The sequence below is a fragment of the Genypterus blacodes genome, unplaced genomic scaffold (assembly GCF_046128005.1).
Source record: "Genypterus blacodes isolate CSIRO-AG114 ecotype Tasmania unplaced genomic scaffold, CSIRO-AGI_Gbla_v1 ptg000064l_1, whole genome shotgun sequence".
Taxonomy (NCBI): Eukaryota; Metazoa; Chordata; class Actinopteri; order Ophidiiformes; family Ophidiidae; genus Genypterus; species Genypterus blacodes.
The window spans coordinates 2,959,291-2,984,436 of NW_027466876.1; the positions used below are offsets into that span (position 1 = coordinate 2,959,291).

General features: G+C 45.2%; 1 protein-coding gene across 3 annotated transcripts in view; it reads right to left on the reverse strand.

The window, feature by feature from the left end:
* Nucleotides 1-693: 693 nt before the first annotated feature.
* Nucleotides 694-25,146, reverse strand: part of adgrg6 (adhesion G protein-coupled receptor G6) — a 61,264-nt gene continuing 36,811 nt past the window's right edge. For all 3 annotated transcript variants that reach the window (XM_076155022.1, XM_076155021.1, XM_076155020.1), the window contains 21 exons: nt 18,094-18,182; nt 17,912-17,964; nt 17,665-17,703; nt 17,417-17,565; nt 16,929-17,040; nt 16,698-16,786; nt 16,555-16,619; nt 16,314-16,450; nt 16,070-16,235; nt 15,733-15,879; nt 15,425-15,541; nt 15,125-15,170; nt 14,584-14,690; nt 14,330-14,457; nt 13,977-14,245; nt 13,242-13,344; nt 12,976-13,126; nt 12,723-12,855; nt 12,416-12,517; nt 11,530-11,685; nt 694-4,691 (listed from right to left, as the gene is read on the reverse strand). In XM_076155022.1, coding sequence (XP_076011137.1) covers nt 4,474-4,691; nt 11,530-11,685; nt 12,416-12,517; nt 12,723-12,855; nt 12,976-13,126; nt 13,242-13,344; nt 13,977-14,245; nt 14,330-14,457; nt 14,584-14,690; nt 15,125-15,170; nt 15,425-15,541; nt 15,733-15,879; nt 16,070-16,235; nt 16,314-16,450; nt 16,555-16,619; nt 16,698-16,786; nt 16,929-17,040; nt 17,417-17,565; nt 17,665-17,703; nt 17,912-17,964; nt 18,094-18,182 — 2,576 coding nt within the window. In that variant the 3' untranslated portion in view covers nt 694-4,473. The remainder of the gene's footprint in view (nt 4,692-11,529; nt 11,686-12,415; nt 12,518-12,722; nt 12,856-12,975; nt 13,127-13,241; nt 13,345-13,976; nt 14,246-14,329; nt 14,458-14,583; nt 14,691-15,124; nt 15,171-15,424; nt 15,542-15,732; nt 15,880-16,069; nt 16,236-16,313; nt 16,451-16,554; nt 16,620-16,697; nt 16,787-16,928; nt 17,041-17,416; nt 17,566-17,664; nt 17,704-17,911; nt 17,965-18,093; nt 18,183-25,146) is intronic.

Consider the following 25,146-nt stretch of genomic DNA (forward strand, 5'->3'; position numbering starts at 1 on the left):
ATGGGTCGGTCTCATTGTGGAGCCGTTTTCTTCATCTTATTCCTGTCCACCTTACGGCTCCGTGTAAAGCGCCCTGGATCCTCCGTCCTCATCCAGTCTGACCCGCCAGATCCAGGCCCTGGCGAGTCTTTCCAAACCCCAGAGCTTACCCAGATACCACAGGACAAAAATCTGGAATCACGAATAAGTCTGTTGCAGCGGAACTTGAAGGTTTTAGAATATAGAGAAATGGGGCAAAGGGCAAATAGGAGAGACGGACAAGATGGAGGCATTAAATGGAAACAGGCAACGGTCCCATCCTGTGTGTGACTATTGGATGAATCCGTGTCTGTATCTGCACCTCGTCTAACTTTGTGAGTGTGTGAGATTAAATGAGGTGCAAGTTTTCACTCTTTGCACTATTGACAGACCTGGAGGACTGAACTCTCTGATCTGAAACGCTCCTCTGCGACACGTTGCAGTGTTTTGGGGGCAAAGTGGAGGAATATAAAACTGTGCATCCAAAGCTTCAGCACAAATTCCCACCATAGTAAAACGCAATCAAGCGTTGATTGATAAGTTCTGAGTCTACCATAGAGAGACCCAAGTTACAGGTGTTGTCATGGCAATCTCCTTTCCGATTTGTGAAGTGAAGTTAATTATACAGAAATGCAAGAAACCATCTCCAGACATTTCAGAACTTTAATTTCCCTTTAATGTTGAGATGCTGAAGTGAACTCCCATTAAAAAATAAAACATCACTGACAAACCGCTGTGGAAAAGAAAAATACATCGCTGGGTGCAGAAAAGTGTTTACAGACTTAATAATTATAATAATACAACAGCAATAATACAAAGCCGAGATCAAGTACAATCCTCATCGAAAGCGTATCTGCATTTGGTACAATAGCTCATGTGGGATGTGATCCAAACAATAAGACGTGGTTCAGAGTTATGAGGGAAGAATTTCAAAGAAATAGAGTTGCATGTAGACGTCAAACAGAATCAATGAAGACAAATGATTTCATTGTAATTAAGGTTTTAGACGTTTGGAAATCACACAAGTATTGGACCGTCTGCCCCGTTTGTCCTCGATGTCCTTTTGATTCCGCCACATGTGACCCTGCACCACATGCATGCAACCCAGCAGACACATGGGCTTTATGTTTATGTATCTCTACGTCTGAGTGACTGATGGCTAGTGTCACATGCTGTCCTCCAGTTCACAAAACCATAGAAATGTCTGGATTTAGTGTTTTGCGTTTATGTGTGCCTGACCAGAAATATTGTAGTTTCTATACAACAGACAACTCTCATCTACAAATCCAATATTTTAATTTTATGTTAGAGTATCCGCCTTTTTTATTTGAATGATTTAGTCCAAATATGTGTTTACATGTGTTCCCTCTGTTGTCTTGATGGTGTTTTTCAGTTCCCCTCGCTGTAATGCTTAAAATAAATAATATGCTACTACTAATAACTACTACTACTACTACTACTATTAATAATAATATAGTGCTGTCAAGTAAACTTTTGGCATTACACTTCAACTCAGCTCACACACCAAACAACAGGAGTGTTACATCGATGAGAAATGGAAAGACAACTTTGTTATTCTCACATTCTTACCAAGGGTGGAGTGAAGAAAAGAAAGAAGAAGTCAACTTTGACCTGAGGGAGAATCACAGCAAATGTCAAGAAAAAAGGGAAAAACAAACAATGCTTTCTTCTGTTTCTTTCATTTTTGAATCCAAAACTTGAAACCGAAAAAATATGATCACATAGTGGCATTGGAGGAAAAGATATTGAATTGTTTAAACAAAGAGGATTTATCCTCTGAAGAATATGCAGATCTAAACCCAAATTCATACCAATCCATTAGATCATTGAATTAGATCAAGATGTTTGAAGGTTGGATCTCCAGACTGGCTCCACAGGACTTTGAGTGTCTGGCAGAGGAGCTGAGCTTTGCCACTGTGGCTCTACAGTCATTCTCTCTTTCTCTCGCTCCCTCCCTTTATCTTCATTCCATCTTGTTATCATTCTCTCTGACGAATGAGTGATACTTCTTTCTGCCAAATGATAACAAACAAACATGGGCCGTGTTTGATGAGCCAACAGTTAACAATCTGAGGTCCAAGACAAAGTCCAAACTCCATGTGTGAATGCAAAACACATTCCTCCTTCACCATTGGATTTTCTACTTAACCATATGATCGGATGAGATCAATTTACAGGCGGAGTGAGAGCAAAAAGGGAGATCCTACATCTTGAGACGAATAAATAAAGGGATACCACAAGTAAACACATCAGGTTTCAGCGCTTTTGATATCCAAAACACGATGAAAACAACGTCGACTCGGAGGAAAAAGGAGGAAATTCATCTAAGTGCACTGAGAAAAGAGAAAGATTGTCTTTTTCTGGAAATCCACCCATCACAGCATATTGCAGAGATGCTTGCTTTGCTTTCTTTGTTCTTATTTTTGGGAGTATTTACATTGTTTTGACTAAAGAGAAGCGACAACGCTACAAATGAATCGTACAAGCCAAGTGTGAGAAAGTTTGATTGTTACGGCATGTGTGCGCCGTCACCAAGTGGGCGTTGGTGGACGGGAGGAAGCCATGTAGCACAGTCACACACACCCTGTGGTTGATCCAGGAATCTTTTGGGAAGCTTCTCAAAGAAAAGATTATGAAATAGTGACTGTATGGAATATAAATAGGTGCAGTTTGTGTGGGTGAGGATCCATGTCATGCAGGCTGAAATATGACTGGACAGGGGTGACATTAATGGAATTGTTGAGTAACACCTACAAAAAAGAAGTTTTGCGTGTATTATAGTGATTCGTAGAACTTCTTTTCCTGGAGTCAAACTCGGAAAACACTGTTTACTTGAGTCGTTACCGCCTCTTTAGGACAGTAAGGTTATTGGAACGAGGCAGTTTGAATGATTCATCCAATGTGGTCTGAGAACAGGTGTTAGAGTAATGATCACACAAATCTTTACAGATTATTAAATAATATCAACGCTTTGTCAAGAGGAAAAGTCCTGCAGGCCGTTTGGGAAATTTGAGATATTTCCCTGATCAAATCAAACGCAGATGTGAGATGTCAGCTTGGCTTCTCTCATGTCAGACAGCAGATATTCATTTCCCTCAATTTTATGCAATTCAACTTCAATTCAACTTTTATTTATATAGCGCCAAATCACAACAAATGTTATCTCCAGGCACTTTACATACAACTTATTTATTTAATTTGACACTATGGATATTTCACAATTGTAATTTCGCAATCATTTCAGAAAAATAAGAAAAAATAAACACCTCAGCTTGAAGCCTGTTGTGTCTTTACTTTGCTTTTTTATCATATTTTGCTCTCTTTGGTCAATTCCACTATTATCTTTCCCCATCAGTCATGTCTCAGCGAAGGCAAAGGAAAGGGCAGCAGACTGCGAGGCAACATATGTACGCACGCGGGCCGGAGAATGTTTGAGTTTGTATGCACAGCCGTGTTGACCTCTGCAGAACCCTGACGAAGGTGTGAGAAAAAAAACAACAATTCAGACACCCGACACTTTACAACAATATGGGGGAAGGCATGTAGAATACATACATCATCAATATTTACAAAGGATATGGCTCCATACACACAAACACACACCCACACACACACACAGTTTTAACAAACATCACAGTATTAAAAAAAAAACACAAAAACAGAACTGCCTACGTTTCCTACCACAACGTTTTCCCTCTCGTCTGCTTTTACCGCCTTGTGTGGATCCTTTACGTTACACAGTCAAGTCCGCAAATCCATATGATACAGTAGAATCGCATCCGTGTCCTCTGACCAGGAAATGACACTATTTAACATGATAGATAAAGCTTTTGTATTTGTGCTAAAGCGTCAAATCGGCAGCTTTACAGTCGAGGCAACGCGTGGCTCCAATCAGTCTACATCAGAATTTTGATTCTGATGATTCTGCTCTTTGCCACCCAAGTTGTTTCCCAGGCTTCCTTGTGAATTGTAATGACTGGAAAAAGGAAAACTTCTTACAATGGCTGTAAATGTTTTGAATGTATATGATGAAGAATGTGACAGGGTTCACAATCCAGACAGAGAAACACACTAATCTTTACTTTAGAATAGATTGTACACATAACAGAACACGGAGGTGAACTCTGGAAACATAAGTCTCAGAGTTCCAGCGAGGGATGTTGGAATGCCACAAACTGCCTCGTGCCCAAAGTAGTTCCGCAAAGTTTCGGTGCTGTTATTAAATGTGACATTATTGGCAACTGCAGAGAAACAAGAGATTCTAGTATGACCCTTGGTAATGAAACTTTTAATAGAAGTGTCTATAGTAACAAAAAGCCATCCGGTAACTGACATTACAATGTCAAGAATGCAGGAGGAAGTTCCGAAACACACACGGGGGGCGGGGGGGGTTGTAGAATGTTCTGGAGCTTAACCAGTACAGAGACGACGCCTCTAGAACTTGGTGCTGTGGCTGAAGCTGTCAGACATGATGATGTTCTTGTAGAAATTGTCGGAGCGCGTGGAGCAGTAACCTTTCACCTTGTCTATCATCTGGCTGACAGGGAGGATTGACGAGGAGGAGGAGGTGGATGAGGAGTTGGGCTCCGTCTCTGAGGTGGAGGAAGACGAGGAGACGCATTTGGGGCTCGTCTGGATGGGGAAACGTTTGCCTGCGTCCACAGAGCCGAGAAACAGAAGGAGACAAAATCATAAGACGACAAATGACAAATGTATCCTATTACAAAAAATTACAAGGTTTAAAACAGTATAAAAGAACGTAGCAACATGCAAAATCTATTATTCTACATCTATGTGTGTGTATGAGAGTTGGGGGTTCCACTAATTCCTGACAGCGGTCATTTAACACAGGGGTTGGCTTGTCCCAGTATCAGTGCACGACATCTTAAGAACAAAAGCGAACCCTCTGGACAATGTGCTTTCATTCAATCGTAAAAACGTTCCATCAAATGGCATTAGACTTGACAGAACGCTGACTCGCCGTCTAATGTTTTCATCAAGTTTTATGGCTTTAAGGAGGTTCAAGCAGAATCAGTCTGGGATGAACATCTGATGAAGACATCAGCGCTGAGAGTTCAAGCATCAATCAGGAGGACGGTTTGAATACCAAGGGAGCGTCGTATTGAGGCTGCGAAGGGGATCGCCGTGGCAACGTAACTGCTCTCACGTCCAGCCATTGACCTTACAGTCTCTCTCCAGTTTGTTTTGTTTGTTCTCTCTGTGTGGAGTGAGGCGTGACCACTCAGAGCATATTTGTATCTCCTGCCTGACCTTCTGGCTCTTGAATAGGTTATGTACACGGGTTGGTGTGCAGAGCAGAAGAATAGGCGACATGATGCCCACCTATGGGACCTTTTACAACCCCAGACTTACAGTATAATGCCAATTTTTTGAGTTCTTACTTGATCCCAAAGAAAATGTTTGCAAATCTATGCATGCTGATTAGGACAGACCTTGAAGATTGATTTGCTTTTTTGTGCGAGCGGGAGGTGAACCGGTTACTACAGTTCATGTTACTGTAATGCAGTGGTTCCCAAAGTGGGGGGTGCGACCCCTATGGGGGTGCGCAGAGATACTCCGGGGGGGGGGGGGCGGCGCGGGACCGGAAGAGGAGCAGAATCAATATATATGAATATGAATAAGTACCGCCTCAGGTAAATGAATGAAAGTTACTGCTGTAATGTGTTGCAATACAGAATAACACAATGTTCAAAATTAGAATTAAATTGAAATAAGGTCCAAAAACTACAGTAGTTGGAGAATTAAAATTGTATTAGAGATTGAAATGTAGTTATTTGAAGTTATTTTTCTCATTATAACCAGTTTATATGATGACAATGAGAAAGGGGGGGATGTTATTTTAAAGTTAAGGCTTTAAAATGTAGCGTTCAATACGTTACAGTCCAGTTCTCCAATAGACAATCAAACAGCAGGGCTTCACCTCAAAGCACTTTGAGCTTGTCGACGGATTTCAACCCACAGACTGGAGCCCCTTTTCTATCTTTCCTTTCAATTTACTGCAAGCTCCAGTCGCTGAACATAGCAAATGGTTCTCTGACAGCGCTGAGCCACAGGCTGGAAGTCAAAACACGTTGATATATAATAATGTATGATTATTAAATCATTCGTTTATTTAGTGACTATTGGGTTCAACGTTGCCTTGCCATTTTTTCCAAGACAGCTTGTTCCCGAGCGAGTCATCCCTTCAAATTTAATCCTGAAAGCGCAACTGATCTACAGTTTATACGTATGGAAGGATGAAGTACTTCTGCCTTTCAGCGCAACATCTCTCACATGTAGGTGCAAAGCTGTGAGGCAGGCGGTTCTGAATTTCAAACAAAGTACACGTGGATCGGATAAGGATTTAAAGAAGCGATCCCAGAGTTGCTGAAAGGTAGTACTTTCTCGCGTGAGAAAGAGAAGGAACTCAGCACGCAATCGATCCTGGCCGCCTCTGCTGTTGCTATATTACTGATATGGTGTTTAGGGTCAGTAATCGTTGAGTAATCGATCGGGAAAATCCAGCTGAAAGGATTTATGACAAATAGCTGAACAATAAAATGTTATTTGATGCTCATTGATCATTTCAATATGTGATCAAGCATTTTGTTTCCCCTTGAATCCCAATATACTGAAATAAGCTGTAATTAAATTGAAGTGAACAGTTCCATCTGTATAAGTACGCAAGCACGCAAAACAAAAACACACACACACACACACACAAGGTTTTGGCATTAAAAAACCTGTATTGTCTCTCCAGTGTGTGAATAAATAAAAGACAATACGGTTAAAGTTGAATCGAAAATGTGACTGAGACAGTACAGTTGTCTTATGTTCTATGAAGTTAAGCCAAGTGACAACATTGTGTTGTAGGTTTATACCTTAAGTCAGGGGTCTTTAACGTTTTTCTGGCCAAGGACCCCCAAACTGATGGAGAGATGGAGCAGGGACCCCCTCCTATATCATTTATATTGTGTTTTATATCAAACTGGGCCTAGTGCCATGTATAAACACAGCTACCCTGTTCTTGTGCATTCAATTCTGAGCTATTCAGTGACGTGCAGTGAGGTTGGTGGCTGGAGAGGCACCGACTCTTATAAAGTCAGATTTACAAATATATGAATTCAGCAGAGAGAAATGCGCTCTCTCAAATGTGACAAGTTAAACCACATCTAGATGTGGTTGAATAAGCCCCAACTTGGAGCAAATGAGCCTAGTGCTATATAGATGATGTGTTTGGAATATTGGAGCTCTCGCTCTTTCCTTCTACAAAGATGACCCATGTGGTCCATGGTTACATTGTCAGGTTTCCCGAATTTGATCAAAATTTAAATTTGCCCCAAACTTGCAACAAATGATCCAAGTGCCATGTAGATGATGGGTTTGGCTTTCAAGAGCTCTCACCCTTTCCTTGGCCAAGATATGGTCTTTTACTAATGACCATCGACCAAATGGGTATTATTTTAACAAATTGCATAAATAGCTCAGTGGGGAGAGTGGTGGACTGAAGACCGACATGTCCCTGGTTCAATCCCAGGTCTGTACCATTTGCTGCATTTCTGTTTGTCCCTTGACATTTTTGTGAAAAGGGTGGTTTCTGGTTTTCTGCCGGGACCCGGGATTGATCCAGGGACGTGCAGATCTTCAGTCCGCCGCTCTCCCAACTGAGCTATTTCTGCTTCAACAATCACAGTGCTCAGGCGTTCTCCACTGGCAAAATATGGGCATTTTTTAAAAAAAAAATTACAAATTCAAATTTGACCAAAATGTAGATTTTGGCCCAAACTTTGAGGGGAAATTGGTTTAAAAGAAACATTTTAAATTAAAAAAAAATTCTTTAATCAACCACAAATTTCACGACCCCCCCTGCTGTACCTCCGCAGACGTTGAAGACCTCTGCCTTAAGTCATGATTTTTTAAACTTAACCAAAGCAATAGTGTTAATCAAGAGCAGATTCAAACACAACTTTACATCTGCCGGTGTTCCCCAACCCCCCAAGGAAGTTTGTGTTTCTGGCCAAAAAGCAAAGATCTCAATCTGCTCTGTTTCATTGTACTCTTTGTCCTAACTAAACAAATAAGGTAATGTAATGTGAAGTACTTGTTAAAGAGCAAAAAATTCCAATGTTTACTGCATCTGTACAATAGATGTTCAAGCTGTACGCAGAGACAAGAGACCACCAGCTTCCTGTTGGAATGGTGCACAATCACAATTTCAAAATACTATCCAGGGCGTCAACTGAACATGAAGACAGAGATAATGAGGCCGCTGGCTCCTCGCAGCAATTATCTAGTTTTTGTTCCTTTACCCCTCTGACGGTCATCGAGGAGGCCTGGGTGTTAGGGACTAAACACGGGTCCTTGAGTCGCTCAAAGAACCACGTCAGCCTTTGATCCCGGCGATAAATGTGATCCTCTTACTGTAAAACATCTGGAGACTGTACAATGAGATAATGAAGCTGGCACCCAACGATGACCCAACCCAGAGAGGCAAAGCAGGGAACACCGATTCACACGCTGTTTATACAGATGCTGACCGGTGATCATCAAGCGCAAAAAATGCCTTCCTCCGCCATTGACAACAGCATCCACCTAGATTTTGTTCCCTTATGGATTTCAGCATACAGCATCTGCCATAAGCTGTCATAACATATCTGATTGTGCTGTCAGGTATCATGGTTCAGGACAACTCATGTAAAGTCTTGGTTTAACATGTTTAAACTCTCAAATTGCATCAGATATTCCTCCTAGCCCACATATTATTATTGCCTGGGAAACCGGGGCCGGGGGACTCGAAGAACAATCAAGTCTACTCCATTAATTACAGAGTAGTAGGTTTTCTCCAAGGCTCTCTGAGATGGTAGGGAAGGATCACTGCAGCACTCAGGGAGAACCCAACCTTTCCTCTTTCCTTTCCTTATCCCCAGAGGCTTTGTTTTGGCTGGCTTGAAGCTCCTCTTTGCCACAAAAGAGCGAGACGCTGCCTGGGATTGATGTCACAATGAGGTTGTGCTCAAAGGCTGTAATTAGGGGCCGCCTAGGGGGCTGCAACTTCAACTGGTTAGCCGGCCTCAACCTCAAATGAACGGTACAGAAAGATGCATGGTTAGGCAGGGAGCAGGGAGAGATGTGAAATATGCTCTGCTTTGGGTCCCCAGCTGGAGATTACGGTAAGTCCATACAACTTGGATACTTGACCTCAAGAAAAATCAAGTTCACACTGCAACTCCAGCCATTAAAATGACAATCACTCCTTATCATTTGCATAAAGTGGAATGTAAGCATGAGTGCAGCAAATGTTTGGAGACTAAAAGTGAAGTGAGGCTGAAATGAAGGCATGAGACCCCAGAGAGGACCGAGTAGCTCCACTGTCTACAAGTAAGACATAAAGCATACAGGCTAACAGATGTGGCCAGATGTTTGTGAAGTAATATAATTGTAAGGCACTTTTGAATTATCATGTACGGTTTCAGCTCTGCACAAATGTCTGTGTGTGTGTGTGTGAGAGAGAGAGAGAGGAATGAGACCTATGATATTTAGAATTTCTTATTTCAAATGTGTATATAATCACAGAATGTCCCTTTTAATCAGCAAAAACTGTAATTCTCACACACACACACACACACACACACACTCCACATTGCAATTTACAACATTCGGCAACATTGACAAGCAAAATCCCCAAAGCATTCAGAGAGGACTTTAGTGTCTGTGTCACTGACAGGACATCAATAACACCGTTTTTGCCTAAAACGGTGAGTGGAACACTGACAGACTGATTGCAGTTTTTTCCCTACTAATAATAATATGTGTGTGCAGCAAACAGGTATGAATGGCTTTGAAGTGTGTAAGTAGAGTGACACTTGGAGCAGTGAGGGCAGGTTATGGAGTTGTTGAACCTGCCAGTGAGACAGCAGAGCAGAGGTGTTTACATCACAGCTGTGGGGGCAAAAACACTTCACTCCCAATGAAACTCCAGGACCATCACTGTCATACTATCACGTTTCCTCTATGGAAGTACGATTATGGCGTAAACTTCTCCTATCGTTTCCAGAAATGTTATCTGTTATAGAGGCTGTAGGTGTGTGAACCAGCCTTATTTCATTTGTTTCTGTTAATACATACTACTGCTACATTTAACTCCTGCATGATTTGTTTTGAAACAGATTAATTTCGTTTTACTGCTCGTGCAATGCCAATAGAGGCATTCTATTCTATTCTAACGTGAAATTGACTAAAATGAATGAATGGAGTAAAGTCTATAATTTTCACTTTGAATATGTGTCAGTCTAATAGTGACTCAGGTAAAATGATGCACTCAAAATGTTTTAATTCCCTCAAAAACATGTCCGAAAAATGTATTTTCAATATTTTTGTAGTCCTTTCATCAATTTCGTGAATCTAATTCTTTACATTAAAAACCAACACTGTACTTTAATTGTAATAGGAACTCCAATTTATTGATTATAATAAATTGGTAATGATGTGAGTGACACTAGTAAGAGAGTGAGTCCTTTGGTCTCAGTGGGAGTTTGTTATCATGTTGAAAACTCAGAACACATCTGGCGTCATAGCCTCAGTCCACTCTTTGCCAGTACGATCAACAATTAGTGTTAATTTCTGAGCACACACTAATTATTGAGTCAAAAATCCTGAATCTACTGCAAACCGCAGCTTCAGCCTGCTGTTACTCTGGTGTTTAAACAACACGCATCAGTTAAACTTGGCAGATGTTAGCTTGGATGCACTCGATCATCGCACCTGTGATCCTCTGAGTGGGTGGAGTTAGTTTTAGTCGTTTGCACCAATGGGGAAAAAATGAAAGCTCCTCCCACGCAGCACATCTCAGGTCGGGAAACAAGCAAAAATGATGCGCACTTTGATGACATCACAGTGACCATCCAATCACAACATACAGTGGCTGCTTTCCCAAAATGAGCGCTAGCAAAGTCAGTCTTACAACTCAATGACTTAATGATGCGGGAAGTTTGAGTTTGTTCCTCATTTGGGTGAAATGTTGAGTTTCACACGCAAAGATTCACTTTGAGCGTAAACATTTTGGGGAAACGCAGAGCGGATCACACGGTGCTGGAAGCAGGAATTCAAATCAGCCAATCAGCCTTAGGTTTACCTCCATTGGTCCTCCACTCTTGCTATTGGTTGGAAGAGCTTTCTACACACCAAACACAGAGGTAGATACATGGAGGTCACATGTGAGAAGATAGGACCTTACACTGCAACACTGAAAAGCTAGAATAGTCACGTTAAAGCTGAAATCTGTAACTTACTTACTCACGTATTACAAATTATTGGATGTCATCTGTTTGGCAGAGAGCTTCAAGTTCAAGTTTAAACAGCTCATGTTTACATTGAAATCAATAGTAACATAAGAATAAGAAGCATCTGTCTGAGGATTCTGAAGATTGACATGATGGAGACTAAGGGATATAAAGATGTATGTGTGTGTATCGGCTTCTTTCCGTCTCTCACCTGTGTTACTGTGTCGCTTGCTGAAGGGGTTGAGCGTGGCTTTGGCCTTGGAGGTCCAGTTGGCGGTGCTGGAGCCGAAGGAGCTGGAGGAGAGCGACTTGCCCAGGTTGTCCGAGCTCACCTTCTTTGTGTTGTTGGTGGCTGTTTTACTCCAATCTGGAAAATGCACACAGACACACACACACGCACACACACAATGATGAAGTATATGTTATTTGGTGTTTACCTATGTTTACATTGTATTCGTTTAAAGTCTTTAGTCTCAGTTTTAAACCTTGAACTCCTCCGATTTAAATTCCAATGACATATGCGCATGACGTTCCTCATTGTCTCCAGTGAAATCGCATTCCTTCCGTCCTGCATGTCTTGGTCACGCTCTGTGTCTCATTCACATCACAAACACTGCACGTCTGCCCGATTGAATCGTGTGCTCCACTCTTAAATAACCAGACGTTTGGCGTTCACGGTGCTGCTGTGGCGCCGGTGCAAGAATTGGATCCCACTTGTCAAAACAATTATTTTTCCAATGTTTCAATCGACCTCAGACTGCAGTCCAGAGCAGGTGCATGCAAAGTGGAATTTGGAAAGAATGAGTTTGAAGTTGTAGGTACAGTATATCTTTGCTGTGGTTTCACTTCAGGTTTTATTTGGTCTAAATGTGTAACAGCAGCTTTTCCAGTCAGATTTCCAAATGGCAGAAGGCACAAAGCTAAAATATGGAATGGAACCAGTGCAGCACATGAACACGCAATCAATTTGAAGGACTTCCTGCTCTTTTGGAAGGTTTTAGATTTGAGTAAGAATATCATTTTTTCTCTGTTGTCTGATGTAGGATTGGAGGACTGATGTAATTGTGAGACAGACGGACAGACAGACAGATACGTACCGGAGTTGTCCAATAGCCTGAAGCGGCCGCAGCAGAGGTACCGCCTCCACTGCTTCTGAACGTTTTCTTTCAATGCACAGTGAAAGATGAATATGAACAGACCTGAATAAGAAAGAAGAAGAGAGTGATGAAGATACTAGACATGACTTAACCCACCTGAGTCTAGGGCTGCTTTAAAACATAGAAACACATGTGCCTGATTCCATTTTGCGCAATGCTCAGAATGTGATAGAATTCCTGTTATTTTGGGTGGAATTCTGCTAACGAACGCCAAACAGGAGCGGACAAACAGAACCTTGCTCGTTACCTTGTAGTGAGTTGAAGATGGAGAAGAGGTACATGAAGGCCAGGTTGACAGGTCCCCAGGCGAACAGAGCGAAGCCCCAGGTCATACCAAGCAGGAAGGTGAGGCTGATGACGCTCCGGAGGTTTCGGAGAACCTGAATGACAACGGCACAGTGAGCACGTTTGGTTTATTCTCCTCACTCCCACACTTTAAGGGGTTTAAATGTTTTCAAATCAGTTAAGGAAAGACAAAAAAGACAAGCGAGTGAGCTGACCTCCTCCCGTAGCGTGCGGTTGCTGCGTTTGCCGTTGCGCCCGCAGATCTGCAGCATCACCACGATGAACATGGCCACGTTCATCAGGAAAACCAGGCAGAAGTAACCCACACATGTTGTGTAGAAGACCACTGTGTTCTGGATCCAACAGCTGAAGAAGAAAGAGAAGAAGAGCAAAGTCAGAGGAAAAACAAGAGGGCTTCAAGACAAATACATTTTCCATCTGAGGAAGACTGAATCGTTGCTTTGATTGGTCAGAAACGTACAACTTGGACGTCTCCTCTCCCGGGTCTCCTCTCCCGTACTCCTGTAAGCCGTACGAGTTTTTATCCACCGCCACCACGATACCCACGAGCAAGGCAGGGAGGCCTGGGAGAAAGAAAAAAAATCATCATCAACAGCATACATAAGCGTTCCCAAATTTGTCCTTGTGTGTTTGTGCGACTCGCCACTTTGCACATTTATAGGAGTATGAATAAAAAACCCTCGGCAGCAGAAGGAGGTAACACAGAGTGATCATAAAGCATCGTAAAATATCCGGCCAACAAATACTTTTCCACATATGGCAAAGCTTAAATAACAAAGTAAAACATCTGCAAAGAGACTAGAGGTAATGATTGAACAGTTAGACGGCGAGATTTGTTTTATTTTCTAGAAGAAATTTATGATGCCAGTAAAAGTTTGAATTGACTTGTAGAATAAATACGGAGAGAGAAAAAAATAGTAATTATTGGTGAAAAATGCTGCAAAGAATCAGAAGAGACAAAGAGAAAGCGTTTGTCTTCTGTCTGAGTCTTTGTGATTTAATTTGATTTACAATATAAAGCTTTATTTAATTGTAATCTTTGTTTGGTTAATGTAGTTTGATGCAGGAATCCCAAAATGTCTAAACATTACGGCTACATCCTAAAAATCTCTCCCCCCAGAAACAGGAGTGTGAGGTCAAAGTTTCGCCGATCAGTCAATATTATCCTGTAACTATGAAACGATCAGACACCCACCCCATCCAACGATGCAGAACTTGAGGATGTATCGGCGTATGTAGGTGTTGAAGACCTTCACCAGGGCGATGTACATGTGGATGGACTCCAAACCCATCCAGGTGAAAGAGGCCAGCAGGAAGTAGTGCAGGAAGACGGCCACAGACACACACAGCCAGTATTTCTCCTTACTGGCCAGCCAGCCGTCTAATAGGAACACCATGTTGAGGAAGAGCAAGGACGTGCTGAGATTCATCAGGATTTTCGACGGGTAGTCACGCCGCAGCTTCCTGTCGGGTGCGGGAGGAGAACATGAGAGGAAGACATAGGCGTTATCACCCCCCAAATATGGATTGTGATCGATACACACTTACTCGAAGGCGATGTAGGTGAGAAGCGTGGCGGCGGAGAAGATGGCCGAGATGCCACAGCCGATGTAGGTGATGAAGGTCAGAATCCTGTTGTGCTTCCCGTCAATGTCGGGCGCGGCATGAGAAATATCCTGAGACAATGCAGATGAAGACTTACTATGTCAATAATGTCCCAAAAACAACCTACATTAGTGTTCCAAGAGTTTGATTCATTAAATAGTTTTCGACTGAGAGCGTATAGAATAAGTGTGTGTTACCATGAGGATGCCAAAGTGTGTCAGGTGGTTACAGTGACAGATGGTTTTGTTGCTGTTGGACTGTGGCGCCACTTCGCAGCCTTCTCCATTCCAACCTCCAGCACCATCTAGCGGCCACAAAAAGAATTACACTACAATCAAAGGATGCACATATTTAAAAACAGAAACGCTTATTCTGAATGCAGAACCACGCAAAAATGGAAAGAGGTTTGGTTTGGTGTCGGGCCTGAAACAGGACGACGTAAATCCAGATGAAGTACTGCTCTTGGACAGGACAATCAGGCAGGTGCTGAAGCTTAGCGTTGTCAAAGTACAAACAGGGAAATCATAGCACACTTGGGCCTCAGTGCTACAGATTTACAACAGCAGGAGCATTTGGATAACCTCTGAAAGAAGACATATTCTGCCAAAATCTGGCTTCAGGGATCGTTCCTTGTGAGGCATAACTGGCTGCTGTGGGATGTAGGAACCTGCCGTGACCCCGGGGGGCTTTGAAAGGAAAGATGTAATGAAAGATATACGGAAACGAACTCAAACTTACTCTGCATGCTGAAGTCCCAGAACATACAGGCTGGAGTCGGGTGAGGCTGACGGGACAAACGGAAAAATAAAAGAATCATCAGGTTCACAGGCACTCAGAGACCAAGCGGAGCAGAAACATTGAGGAATCCTGAGCAAGCATAGGAGCTCTAGGTGCACTTTTATTCAAATCCAGCAGGGGGCAGTGACGACTCTTTTCACACATTCTCACATCACGACTCTCAGACGCCTGTAAAGATTTCAGCAGCTATTTACATGTACAGTATGTAGGAAGCACACACATGGTGCAGGTGAACATTACCTGGTAGGAAAGGTGAGTGATCTCGATCTCCACAGGATCAGTGAGGTCATTGATTGAAAAGTTTCCAACGCTGCTGGCTACAACGTAGCTATTTAAAAAGCGACTCTCCTGCTTGTTCTGTAACACACACACACACACACACACACACACACACACACACACACACACACACACACACACACACACACACACACACACACACACACACACACACACACACACACACACACACACACACACACACAAAATCAATGCCTGTTCGGGGGGCCTTGCTCACGGGCACAGTGGTGTTAAAGCTGCGGCCTGACCTGGAAGAGGTTGGTCTTGCTGAAGAACATGAAGTTGATTCTGGAGAGGGAGGACCGGTCCGCCTCAGTCAGGTTGACGTTGGAGAGCAGAGAGGAGGGGAGGGTGACCTGCCCGAGAGAGTTGGCCCTCTCTGTTTCAAAATCAATCTGGGGAGGAGAGGAGAGAAGAGAAGAGAAGAGAAGAGAAGAGAAGAGAAGAAAAGGGAAGAAAAAGGGCTCAAATTACATAATGAACTTAAGTTTTGATGAATACCTTTGTCAATCAGCTGGATTGATCAACCATGGCTGGACCCTTGCAGAAAGGAATGTGTGTGAGCCCGTGGTGTTCTTGTTGTACCTGTAGGTCGCTGGTGTTGGGAGAGATGAAGGCGGTGAAGGACGTCCCGTTGAACACGCTGGCATTGAGGGCAGATATCCCCAAAGCCAAGTGCTTGGAGGTGATGCTGACAGACGGGCCCTCAAACTCTATCTTCTGAGCCAGCTCGTCTACTGTCTTCAAAGCTCTAAAGAGAGAAGAAGAGAGAGACAATTAGAGACGTGCAGGAAGAGAAGAACGCAGAGTTACAGAGGTTTAAACTCACATCTCTGAGGCGGCAGTCAACGCAGTCTCTGAGCTCGTCATGACGTTAGAGATGATGGTGACCACGGTGGAGGCTAAGGAGGCGTTGATCTTTGCCACGTTCACCAGCTCCTGCACCTTTGTCACTACTTTAGACACCTAAGGAGCCAGAGGGGAGGAGACGAGTGGTAAAACAAGACGGAAATTGCAGTGTGTCAGTCTTTAAATCCAATGTTGTCAGAGGTGAAATTTTTGACTCCCACCTCTTCATTGGACAGCTTGTTGTTGGTGATGTCAGCGAGTTGCACGGCCACCTCGGCTGCATTCTCTACACACACACACACACGTTCATTTAACTTTTCGTTTATCATCTGTGGGTGCGATTGTGCGTGATGAGTGTGCGTACCTGCAGACACCTCAATGGTGTCTATGTCCGTGCAGTTGCTGAGGTCTGGAGCGGACCAGAAGGATGAATAGTTCTGTGGACTGATCAAACTAGAAAACAGGGACAGAAAGACGAGGGAGGAGGATTCAGAAGTGACCTCGGGTGCAGACTGTGACTCATGTGTAACAGCTTCTGAGCTACCTTTCACTTAGTATGAGTCAGCTTTTGAGTGCGTGTGTGTGTGTGTGTTACCAGGTCCTTGAGGTGCGCTGGTCCTTGTTGGGGAAGCAGGGCAGGTACTGTGTGACGGTGGGTCTGCTCTCAGGCCAGCGGTAGTGGAGTGGATTCTCCTCGGGACAGTGCCCTACAAGCAGCCAAAACAAGATGACCTCAGCATTGTGCTTGCATGTTAGGTACACAAACCAGAACACACACCGCAGAACCACAGAACACACAAACTTTCAGGATCTGTCATGTTATATAAACCCAAAGGAGAAAGAACAGAGAAGATTGGACGAGTGAAACCTAGAAGCATCTAAACTCCACAGACAGACACATGGAAAAGGTTTGATAAAAATGATGAAGGGGGAGTTGATGTGATGTGGAAAGAGTGTGTGTGCGTTCGGGAAACAAACAGCATCTAAAAGGTAAATAGATTCAGAACTAGGCCATCAGTTGTACTTATAGAATCATAACACAAAAATAAATACAGTTGTCTGTCTTGAGGTCGTGGCCCTCACCAATAGATTTGACATCGATGGAGGTAGACAGGATTTGCAGGCCACCACCCACGGGTGCTGCACTGTTGGACAGCCTGGCAGACATGGCAGCCTCGCCCAGACTCTCATTGGTGGTGTAATGATAAACCAGCAGGGCCTGGCATGGGAAACTGGACAGGGGAAGTGTGTGTGAGTGAAGTCAAACTAAAACAAAACAGACTGTGGGTTTCATCCCATGCTGGCAAAAACAAACAAATAGATCTTTTTACCTTATTGTGTCATCATCCTTTGGTAAACCAGGCTGGACACTAGAGATAGGAGAGATTACAGAGATCACTGTCTGTCTGTCTTTGTCTGTCTGTCATTTGTCACATTTAGGTGGTCAGAAAGACACTCAGCTACTCTCTGATACGACACTAAGGTTAAACTAAAGCACATCATCTTATCAAACTCCACTTCATCTAAAATTGCACATCAGCATAAACACTTCTTGCGTTTATCCTGTTGTCTGCTTACCTGATGTAATCCACATGGACGGCATGGGTCCAGTTTTCAAAGGTTTGATTCAGCTGCAGAATCAAAACAAATCCATTGAAGTGATTCCGATTATTAGTTTGTCCAGCATTTATTTATCTTACACTATAGATTTGAACATTAACACATCGTGAGCATATGATCTGTCTCTCTCTGCGTCTCACCCAGTGAAGCACAGCATGTTGAACATCAGCCTCAGCCAGCTCTGAGCCTTTGTCATCCACCACCAAAGACACTCGGTAGAACAGCCCCTCTGCAAACCAATCAAGACATCACACACAATTACACACCGGATTCATTTTTGGACAAATACACATTTTTTGTTTTCATCTGTGCTGCATAGCAGGAGTTAATTTGGAGGTCATTAAGCTATGCAAAAATCCAATTTGACACTGTAAACATGATGAGGGGACACATGGAGCTTGACAGGTAAAGGGAGAGAGAAGCTTTCCTTTCTTACAACATCTGCCATCAAATTCACTGCGTCTGTGTAAAAGCAATAGGTTTGCAGCTTCAGCAGTTTGTCCATCATATTACTGCAACACTTTCAACACATCTGTGTGCTTTCAACTCAATCCTGTCCTGTATTTACTAATTTAATAGCATAACTTAATAGCTCTTCATTCTAAGGATCTTTTACAATTTCTTCTTTATGATAAAAGCTTACAAGTTGCAAATATTTGTCTCCTGTCAATAATCTGTTATTTACCTGTTATTTTGAGATAAATACAGTTGAGGCTACCCACATCACACACACACAGATGTGCTGAACATCAGCCACAAAAATATGGAAGTGACATGAGTAGAAGTTGTTCTTGTCTGCTCTCCTGCTATGTCACACAATGGCCACGTGGTGTCACTCTCATCTATAGAATTGTTAGTAAAAGCTACTGTATAATTGGGGAAAACCTCAAGTCCATCAGTTCTGGTGGGAGACCCTGCAACCTGCAGACTTTACATCTATTTATGAAGCTTTGGGAGCTTCAAAGACAGAACTTTTATGAGTTTGAGACTTCAAACAGTCAACTAGACTTGAAAACTGTCTTTAAATGGAGACAAGCCGCCTGTTTGTTATTGCCAGGGTGGCAGCAGAGGACGTCTCTACCATGAAGCTGAGTGGACTGAGAGCCTTTAAAATCGTGACTATGGCAGTTGTGTAGATAAAAGAGACTAGATCAGAGACACAGGGGTAATGAGGAGGTATAATGGAATATACAGTGGAGACAGATGAAAGAACAGAAGGGCTGAGGGAAGAACCAAAGACAGGACAAAGGAGGGACATCAGAAAGAAAAGGGCAAATGCAAGGATACCATCTATGATTCCAATCAAACAAATCATCTAGAACTATTATCAGATCAAGCTACAATTGTGTGATTCCACCACTAAAATCCACACTAAGGTCCCAGAACCACAGACGAGCAATCACCTGCCTCCAGCACCGCAAAGGAGCCCATCCATTCACCTGATTGACAGCTAAATCAATCTCTATGGCAACCACACTGCAAAAATATCCACCTTAAAAAGTCATGTCATCATGTTTTCAGTCTTAAAATCTTTTTTTGTCCCAAAGCAAATCTCCTATTTACCAATAAGAACATGTATTTTGTTGAATCATGATACAGCACATAACAGAATATTCCTTCTTTCAAAACGTTTCCTTACAACAAGAGGATCACGCCATTTGTTTATTCGATCGATGAAGACTTTAAGACTTCACCCAAGTTGCTGTGATGAATATTTTTACAGTGCATGCTTCTGTCATTACAGATCTTTGTCATTCTCTACATCTACAGTTTGTGTTTTCTGCATGACATACTGTTCCCCGATGACAGTCCACACAGACATGTAAAATGAAAGCGATGTTTACATTGGCATGGCAACGCCGGCTTGGCAGTGAAACCCGCGGTTGGGGATCCCGGGTCGTGGCGCGCCGTGATCTTTTTGAGCTCGCCGCTGCCCCCCCTAACAGTCGTTGTACCGACTGCACTGAATGGAACAATTGGAGAGGTGGAGGAAGAGGAGGAAGAGGAGTTCTTTGTGCCTATAAGATGGACGGCAACAATGATAGGCGGCGCAGGGGAAAGGTGGACGTCTCCGTCTTCAGCGTCATCAGCGGTCCTGTTGCTGTGGCCTGGATTCAAAAATAATCCCAAACTCTGTTTCCCACTGTGATCTGACACACTAGCACTCCAGTCCAGACTCGCCTTTGAAACGGTTGAATTTATCTTCCCCGACTCTTCTCCATTCCTGTTGAGTTCTGACGCCGCTGTGCTCGCCGCGCTCGTGTTTGCGGCATTGGTTGTTTGAACTGCTGCAGGAGGTGAGTTGTGTGTTGTGACAGCAGTTTCATTTGATTCCAAGGCGATGTGGGGTGAGACGTGCTGGTAGCTGTGCGTGTCAGGAGTGTTGTCGTCGCTCCCAGGAGATGGAAGCTGCTCAGAAACACGGCCTTGATCTGGGGCACTGATAGAAGAGTCGGCGTGGAAAACCAGGGATGAGTTGGGAGATGGGATACTCACACCAGGAATGTGAGCGGGGTTCATTGCCGTGGGCCGTATCAATACTGTAGAGGTCGGAGGGTAGTCTGGTTCAGAAGAGGACACTGATTGTGCGGTTAGTGCGTTTCCTGTTGTAATGTCCGGCGCTACAACAGGGGCGCGTTCCTCCGAATACAGAGCAGAATGAGTGTTCTGAACATCCATGATGCCAAATGAATCTGTGAGATTGTGCGATGCAGCGAGGTTATTTAAGGATTGGGGCGATGACACAGAGCCGTCAACAAACCCAGAGGCGTTCCCTCTCTGCGAGCTGTTGGCAGGCCGATGTAAAAACTCCTCCGTGCCGGACGTTTCAGCAGACACAAGGGGCTGTGGCGGCCCGGAGGAGCCGACCACTAATGATGGCTGGACATCGGGTGGATTGAACTGGCCGCCTGCAGAGGATTGTTGGAATGGCTGTGTTGACTGGGTGGTGGTGTGTGTGGAGGGTCCTGGGGCGGGTTGTGAATGGCTGGCCGGGGGGGGTTCAGTTGTTGTGGGCCCGTGGAATCCAGCTGTCGACCGAGTCTGAGGCAAGGCTCCAATTTCTGCCTCTGCTACGCTGGCAGACAGTGTTGGCGATGCCACCCAGGCTGGAGGGGGAGCGGAGAGGGAAGGGGTGATGGCAGACAAGAGGGGAAGGGTGGAGACAGAGATGGAGGGAGGGACAGCGAGAGAAGCAGAGGGGAGAGGGAGAGTGGCTGTAGAATGATGGCTGATGGAGGGGGAGAAGAGAGAGGGTGCGAGGAGGGAACTAATGTGTGATCTTGCTGTGTGTGTCTGTGTCGTGTCCCGCTCTGGCCTATGAGTCATTTCTTCTCTCTCACTGGGAGCGCCGTTCAAAAACACTGACTCGCTCACGTCGTCCCAAGCTCCCAACAGAGTGAGTGTGCTCACAGGCATCGGCAGGCTGGCCCGCGCCGGGTTTGTTAGTACTGAGCCTGGATGAAGTGAATAATCTGGCCCTGAAGCACGCTCCAGGCCCGCCGTGCCGAGCTGTGAGATCAAGCTGCCGTGGAATTCCAGCGTCTGGGTCGGCGGCCCGACAGACAAAGGGTAAGCTGGGTGATGATGAGAAGTGGTGTCAAGGTCGAACGCCTGCGGGCTCATGGCGACTTTGTGTCGGTCCCGGCTCGTGTGATGAGTGTAAAACTCATTGGCAGCGTGTGGATTCATATGTCTGACTAGTGATCCTGATGGGAACGATGGATCAGAGAGGAGTCCAGATGCGTCTCCCTGTCCCTGCATCCACTCGGTCCCCTCGGCGACCTGCGTCACCGCGGAAGTGTGAGGAGTTTCTAATGAGATGGCGAGTGGCAAGTGACTGGAAATGGGAACTGAGATGAAGGGAGGTGAGGAAAGCAGGTAGGAAGGAGCAGAGGGCAAAAGTGTTCCACCTGGATTTGCCTGGAGCGTGTGAACAGATGGAAGAGCAGGGGTGCGTTCAGGGGCCCAGAGAACAATGTTCGGCAGTGATGTAAAACCAGCATCTGGGTCACCCAATGTACCGGACCTGCTCTGAATCTGTAGCGTGTCAGAACTGCCAGAGCTGAGATCTTTCCCTTCTGGCAGCAGGGAAGCAGCAGGAGAAGGGAGGGAGGAGGGAAACTCCGACTCTGGCTGGGACAAATTTGGTAGCATGGATAACTCAGCTGGTTCCATGTGCATGAACGCATCTTCTACAAACGTCCCAACTGCAGCCGATTGGGTATCATGAAGCAGATTACCCTGAAACGAAATCAGCTGACTTCTGGAAAGTTCTCTAAAGTTTAAGGACTCTTCGGTGGAAGGGAGGGTGTGTGCAGGAAACAGCGTGCCCTCAAGAAGTGATGTGTGAAAAGCATTTGGGGTTTGGAAAAGAACAGAATGTAACAGAAAGGATGCTGTGTCAGCCGTTGTCATCTCTAAATCCCTTTGAAAGTTTAAGGATGGATTCATAGATGACAAAAGAGGAGGCTGAGAGCTCCGTCCATCAGAGTCCAGCGGCGGAACGTGAACGGAATCTGAGAACACTCGCTGGAAAGAGGGAGTCAAGGAGGGAGAGAAAGATCTGGCGGTGGATGAGATGGAGGAGAGAGGGGGAGGAAATGAGAGAGGGAGAGGAGTGGAAGGGTGAAGGGCGGTCGCGGCAGGTAAAGCGATATCGCCCGGGGAAGGCGGGGAGGCAGAGCGGGACGCAGGTGGGGCGGTACCTGGAGAGGAGGTGAGGGTAGGCGTAAGTGAGAGGGGAGGAGGAGGGGGAGCAGACGAGGAGGACAAGGAGACGCTGGGAGAGGACGCTGAAGTGTGAGAGAGGAGAGGAGAGGAGAAAGTGGAGGAGTGCGCTGATGAAAGCGGACGCATGAAGTTAGAGTTCAGTCCTGCAGTTGCTGTGTGTGTACGTGTGTATAAATTGTTAATCACTGCAGACGCCACACTCTCAGTTCGGTGCACGCCGGCCCGCGGATGAGTGGAGACGAAAATTTGCGACATTGCGCCGTAGGAGCTGAATTCTGTCGTGAGGGAAGAGGAGGTGAGAGTTGAGAGCCAGCGAGGAAGGAGGGAGGGCTTTGGTTGAGCAGAAGGAGAAGTTTCCTCCATCTCAGCAGCAGAGGGAGATGAGTTGTGATTTCTCTCTTTGACGCTGTGCTGCGTTTGAGCTCCCGTCAAACTGTGAGACATGGGAACAGGTGTCTGCCGTGTCCATCTGTCTCCGGACCGGTTGGAGGGCTTCTCGCTTGCTGCCACAGAGCCGTTCAACAGGCTTCCAGCGCTGTCACGCACATGTAACTGGCTGAGCGAGTGTTCATTCCCTCCCTGGGAGCGAGTCACTTGGGGCGTGATGGCAAGGGCGGCGCCATTGGGTTCTGATTTGTAAATATTGACATCACGGTGGGTAAACCCTGTGCTCTGAGATTCCGAAGAAGCCGCCGTGGGAGGTTCGTCCTGGGAGTAACTGGAGTCAAAGTCGTAGAGGCTGAAGGAGTCGCCCCCCTCGGCCAGCTCCGCCAACTCGTACGCAAAAGGTTCAGTCCCCGATGCGTAGTCGTCGCCCATCGGATCGGTCCACTTACTCGCGGTGGCTGTTTGGTTTCCCCCACCGCTCATGCTCAGCAGCGACCACTGTGGCACTGCAGGTTTATTCTTCCTGTTGCTAAGGGCCACCGCCGCCGACAACAGCGAGGACGACGATGAGGCGAACGCCGGTGCCCCCACTGCAGGGGAAGAGTCGTTCACGTCTAATGCTTCGTCTCCTTGTTGCCATGGAGATGATGCCCGGGGCAAGGTCGTGACCTCCTTGTTGTGTAAGGGAGAGGAGGGCTGTGTGATGGTTGGTCCGCTGGAGGAGTTTGGCCTAGTTGTGTGTTGTGCTGATGTTTGTAAGTGAGCATTTGTGGGTGTTGCATATGTAAGCGCGGATGTGTGTGTTGTATTGTTAAACCTGGGTTCGTGAGCGTGCCCAGCTGTGTGTTTGAGTCCAGGCGTGACTGTGGATTTGAGTTCCACTGGCTTGGTGATGTGAACATGGGGTCTGGGTGATCTGGTGGCAGCTGGACGTCTTCCTCCGTTGGGCCTCTTCCTCCCCTGCCAGACTAAAGGGGTTGAAATGAACCCCAAGGAAGTTTTGGAGCCGTGATGCCGCTGCGGCCTCGGTCGACTGGCTGGAGGTCTAGGATGAGGGGCTGCAGGTGGGGCTGCTGGGGGGCCTGAGGGTGAGTGAGGTTGGGTGTGGACCTCTGAAGGAGGAGCTGGAGCGGAAGGCCGACCAGAGGCGAGGGACCTACGGAGACGAACCCAGCCAGGAAGACCAGGGGGGGAAACTGGACGTCTGGGTGTTTGAGAACCCGGAGCTCCAACAACCGTCAACTCATGTCTAAGTCTTTTCTGGAGAGCCAGTGTGAAGGACAGGGACGCCTGGTGATCAGGCTGCTGGGGCGTTACTGCTGTGGCAGGTGGAGCAGCTTTGGTTGGAGATCTTGGGGTTGTTTCTTTTGCCGTCACCAGAACACAGCACACCGAACCAGATGGTGTTGTGGTGAGAAAGAAGATTATAACAAAAGAATAAGAAAAGCATCAACAAAAACCTGGATTAGACATCACGCAAAATCACCCTGACATCCTCCAGCAACTCACCAACTGTGTGAAAGAGAAACAATGAGATTCTGAAAAGAAAGATGTCCAGTGGATAAATTTAAGCTTAAAATCTTTCAGAGGGATGAAAGCAGATGAGACAGGGGGCAATGAGACACGAGGGAGACATACTAGACTCCAAAGATAGGGAAAATTAGACAGGTTTACAATACAGACCTTGGTCAAAAGGTAGGGTTAGTCAAAAGGTGGACATGAGACATTTGGGAAGAAAAGGAGAGACAGGATTGAAGAGGGAAGAGAAGGGAATAGGCAGAGAGAGGGAAAGGCACGAGTGGAAAAGCAGTGATGACTGCAGCAGCTTCATGTTAGTAGTAGGCATGTGTAGCCAATATGATTTACTGGAAGAATGCAAAAACACTGTATCATTTATGTGGGTTTTAGTGAAAGAGTCTGTGTTTATGTGTACAATACAGCAGCTGTGTGTATTCCAAATACAGTAACCAAGGAAGCTATGACATTCTAGATGTGCACAGACTGCAGAAGTAATCAATAGTAAATCAAATCTGATGATATCACTCCATCAATCCGACACCTCAGACATGAGCAAA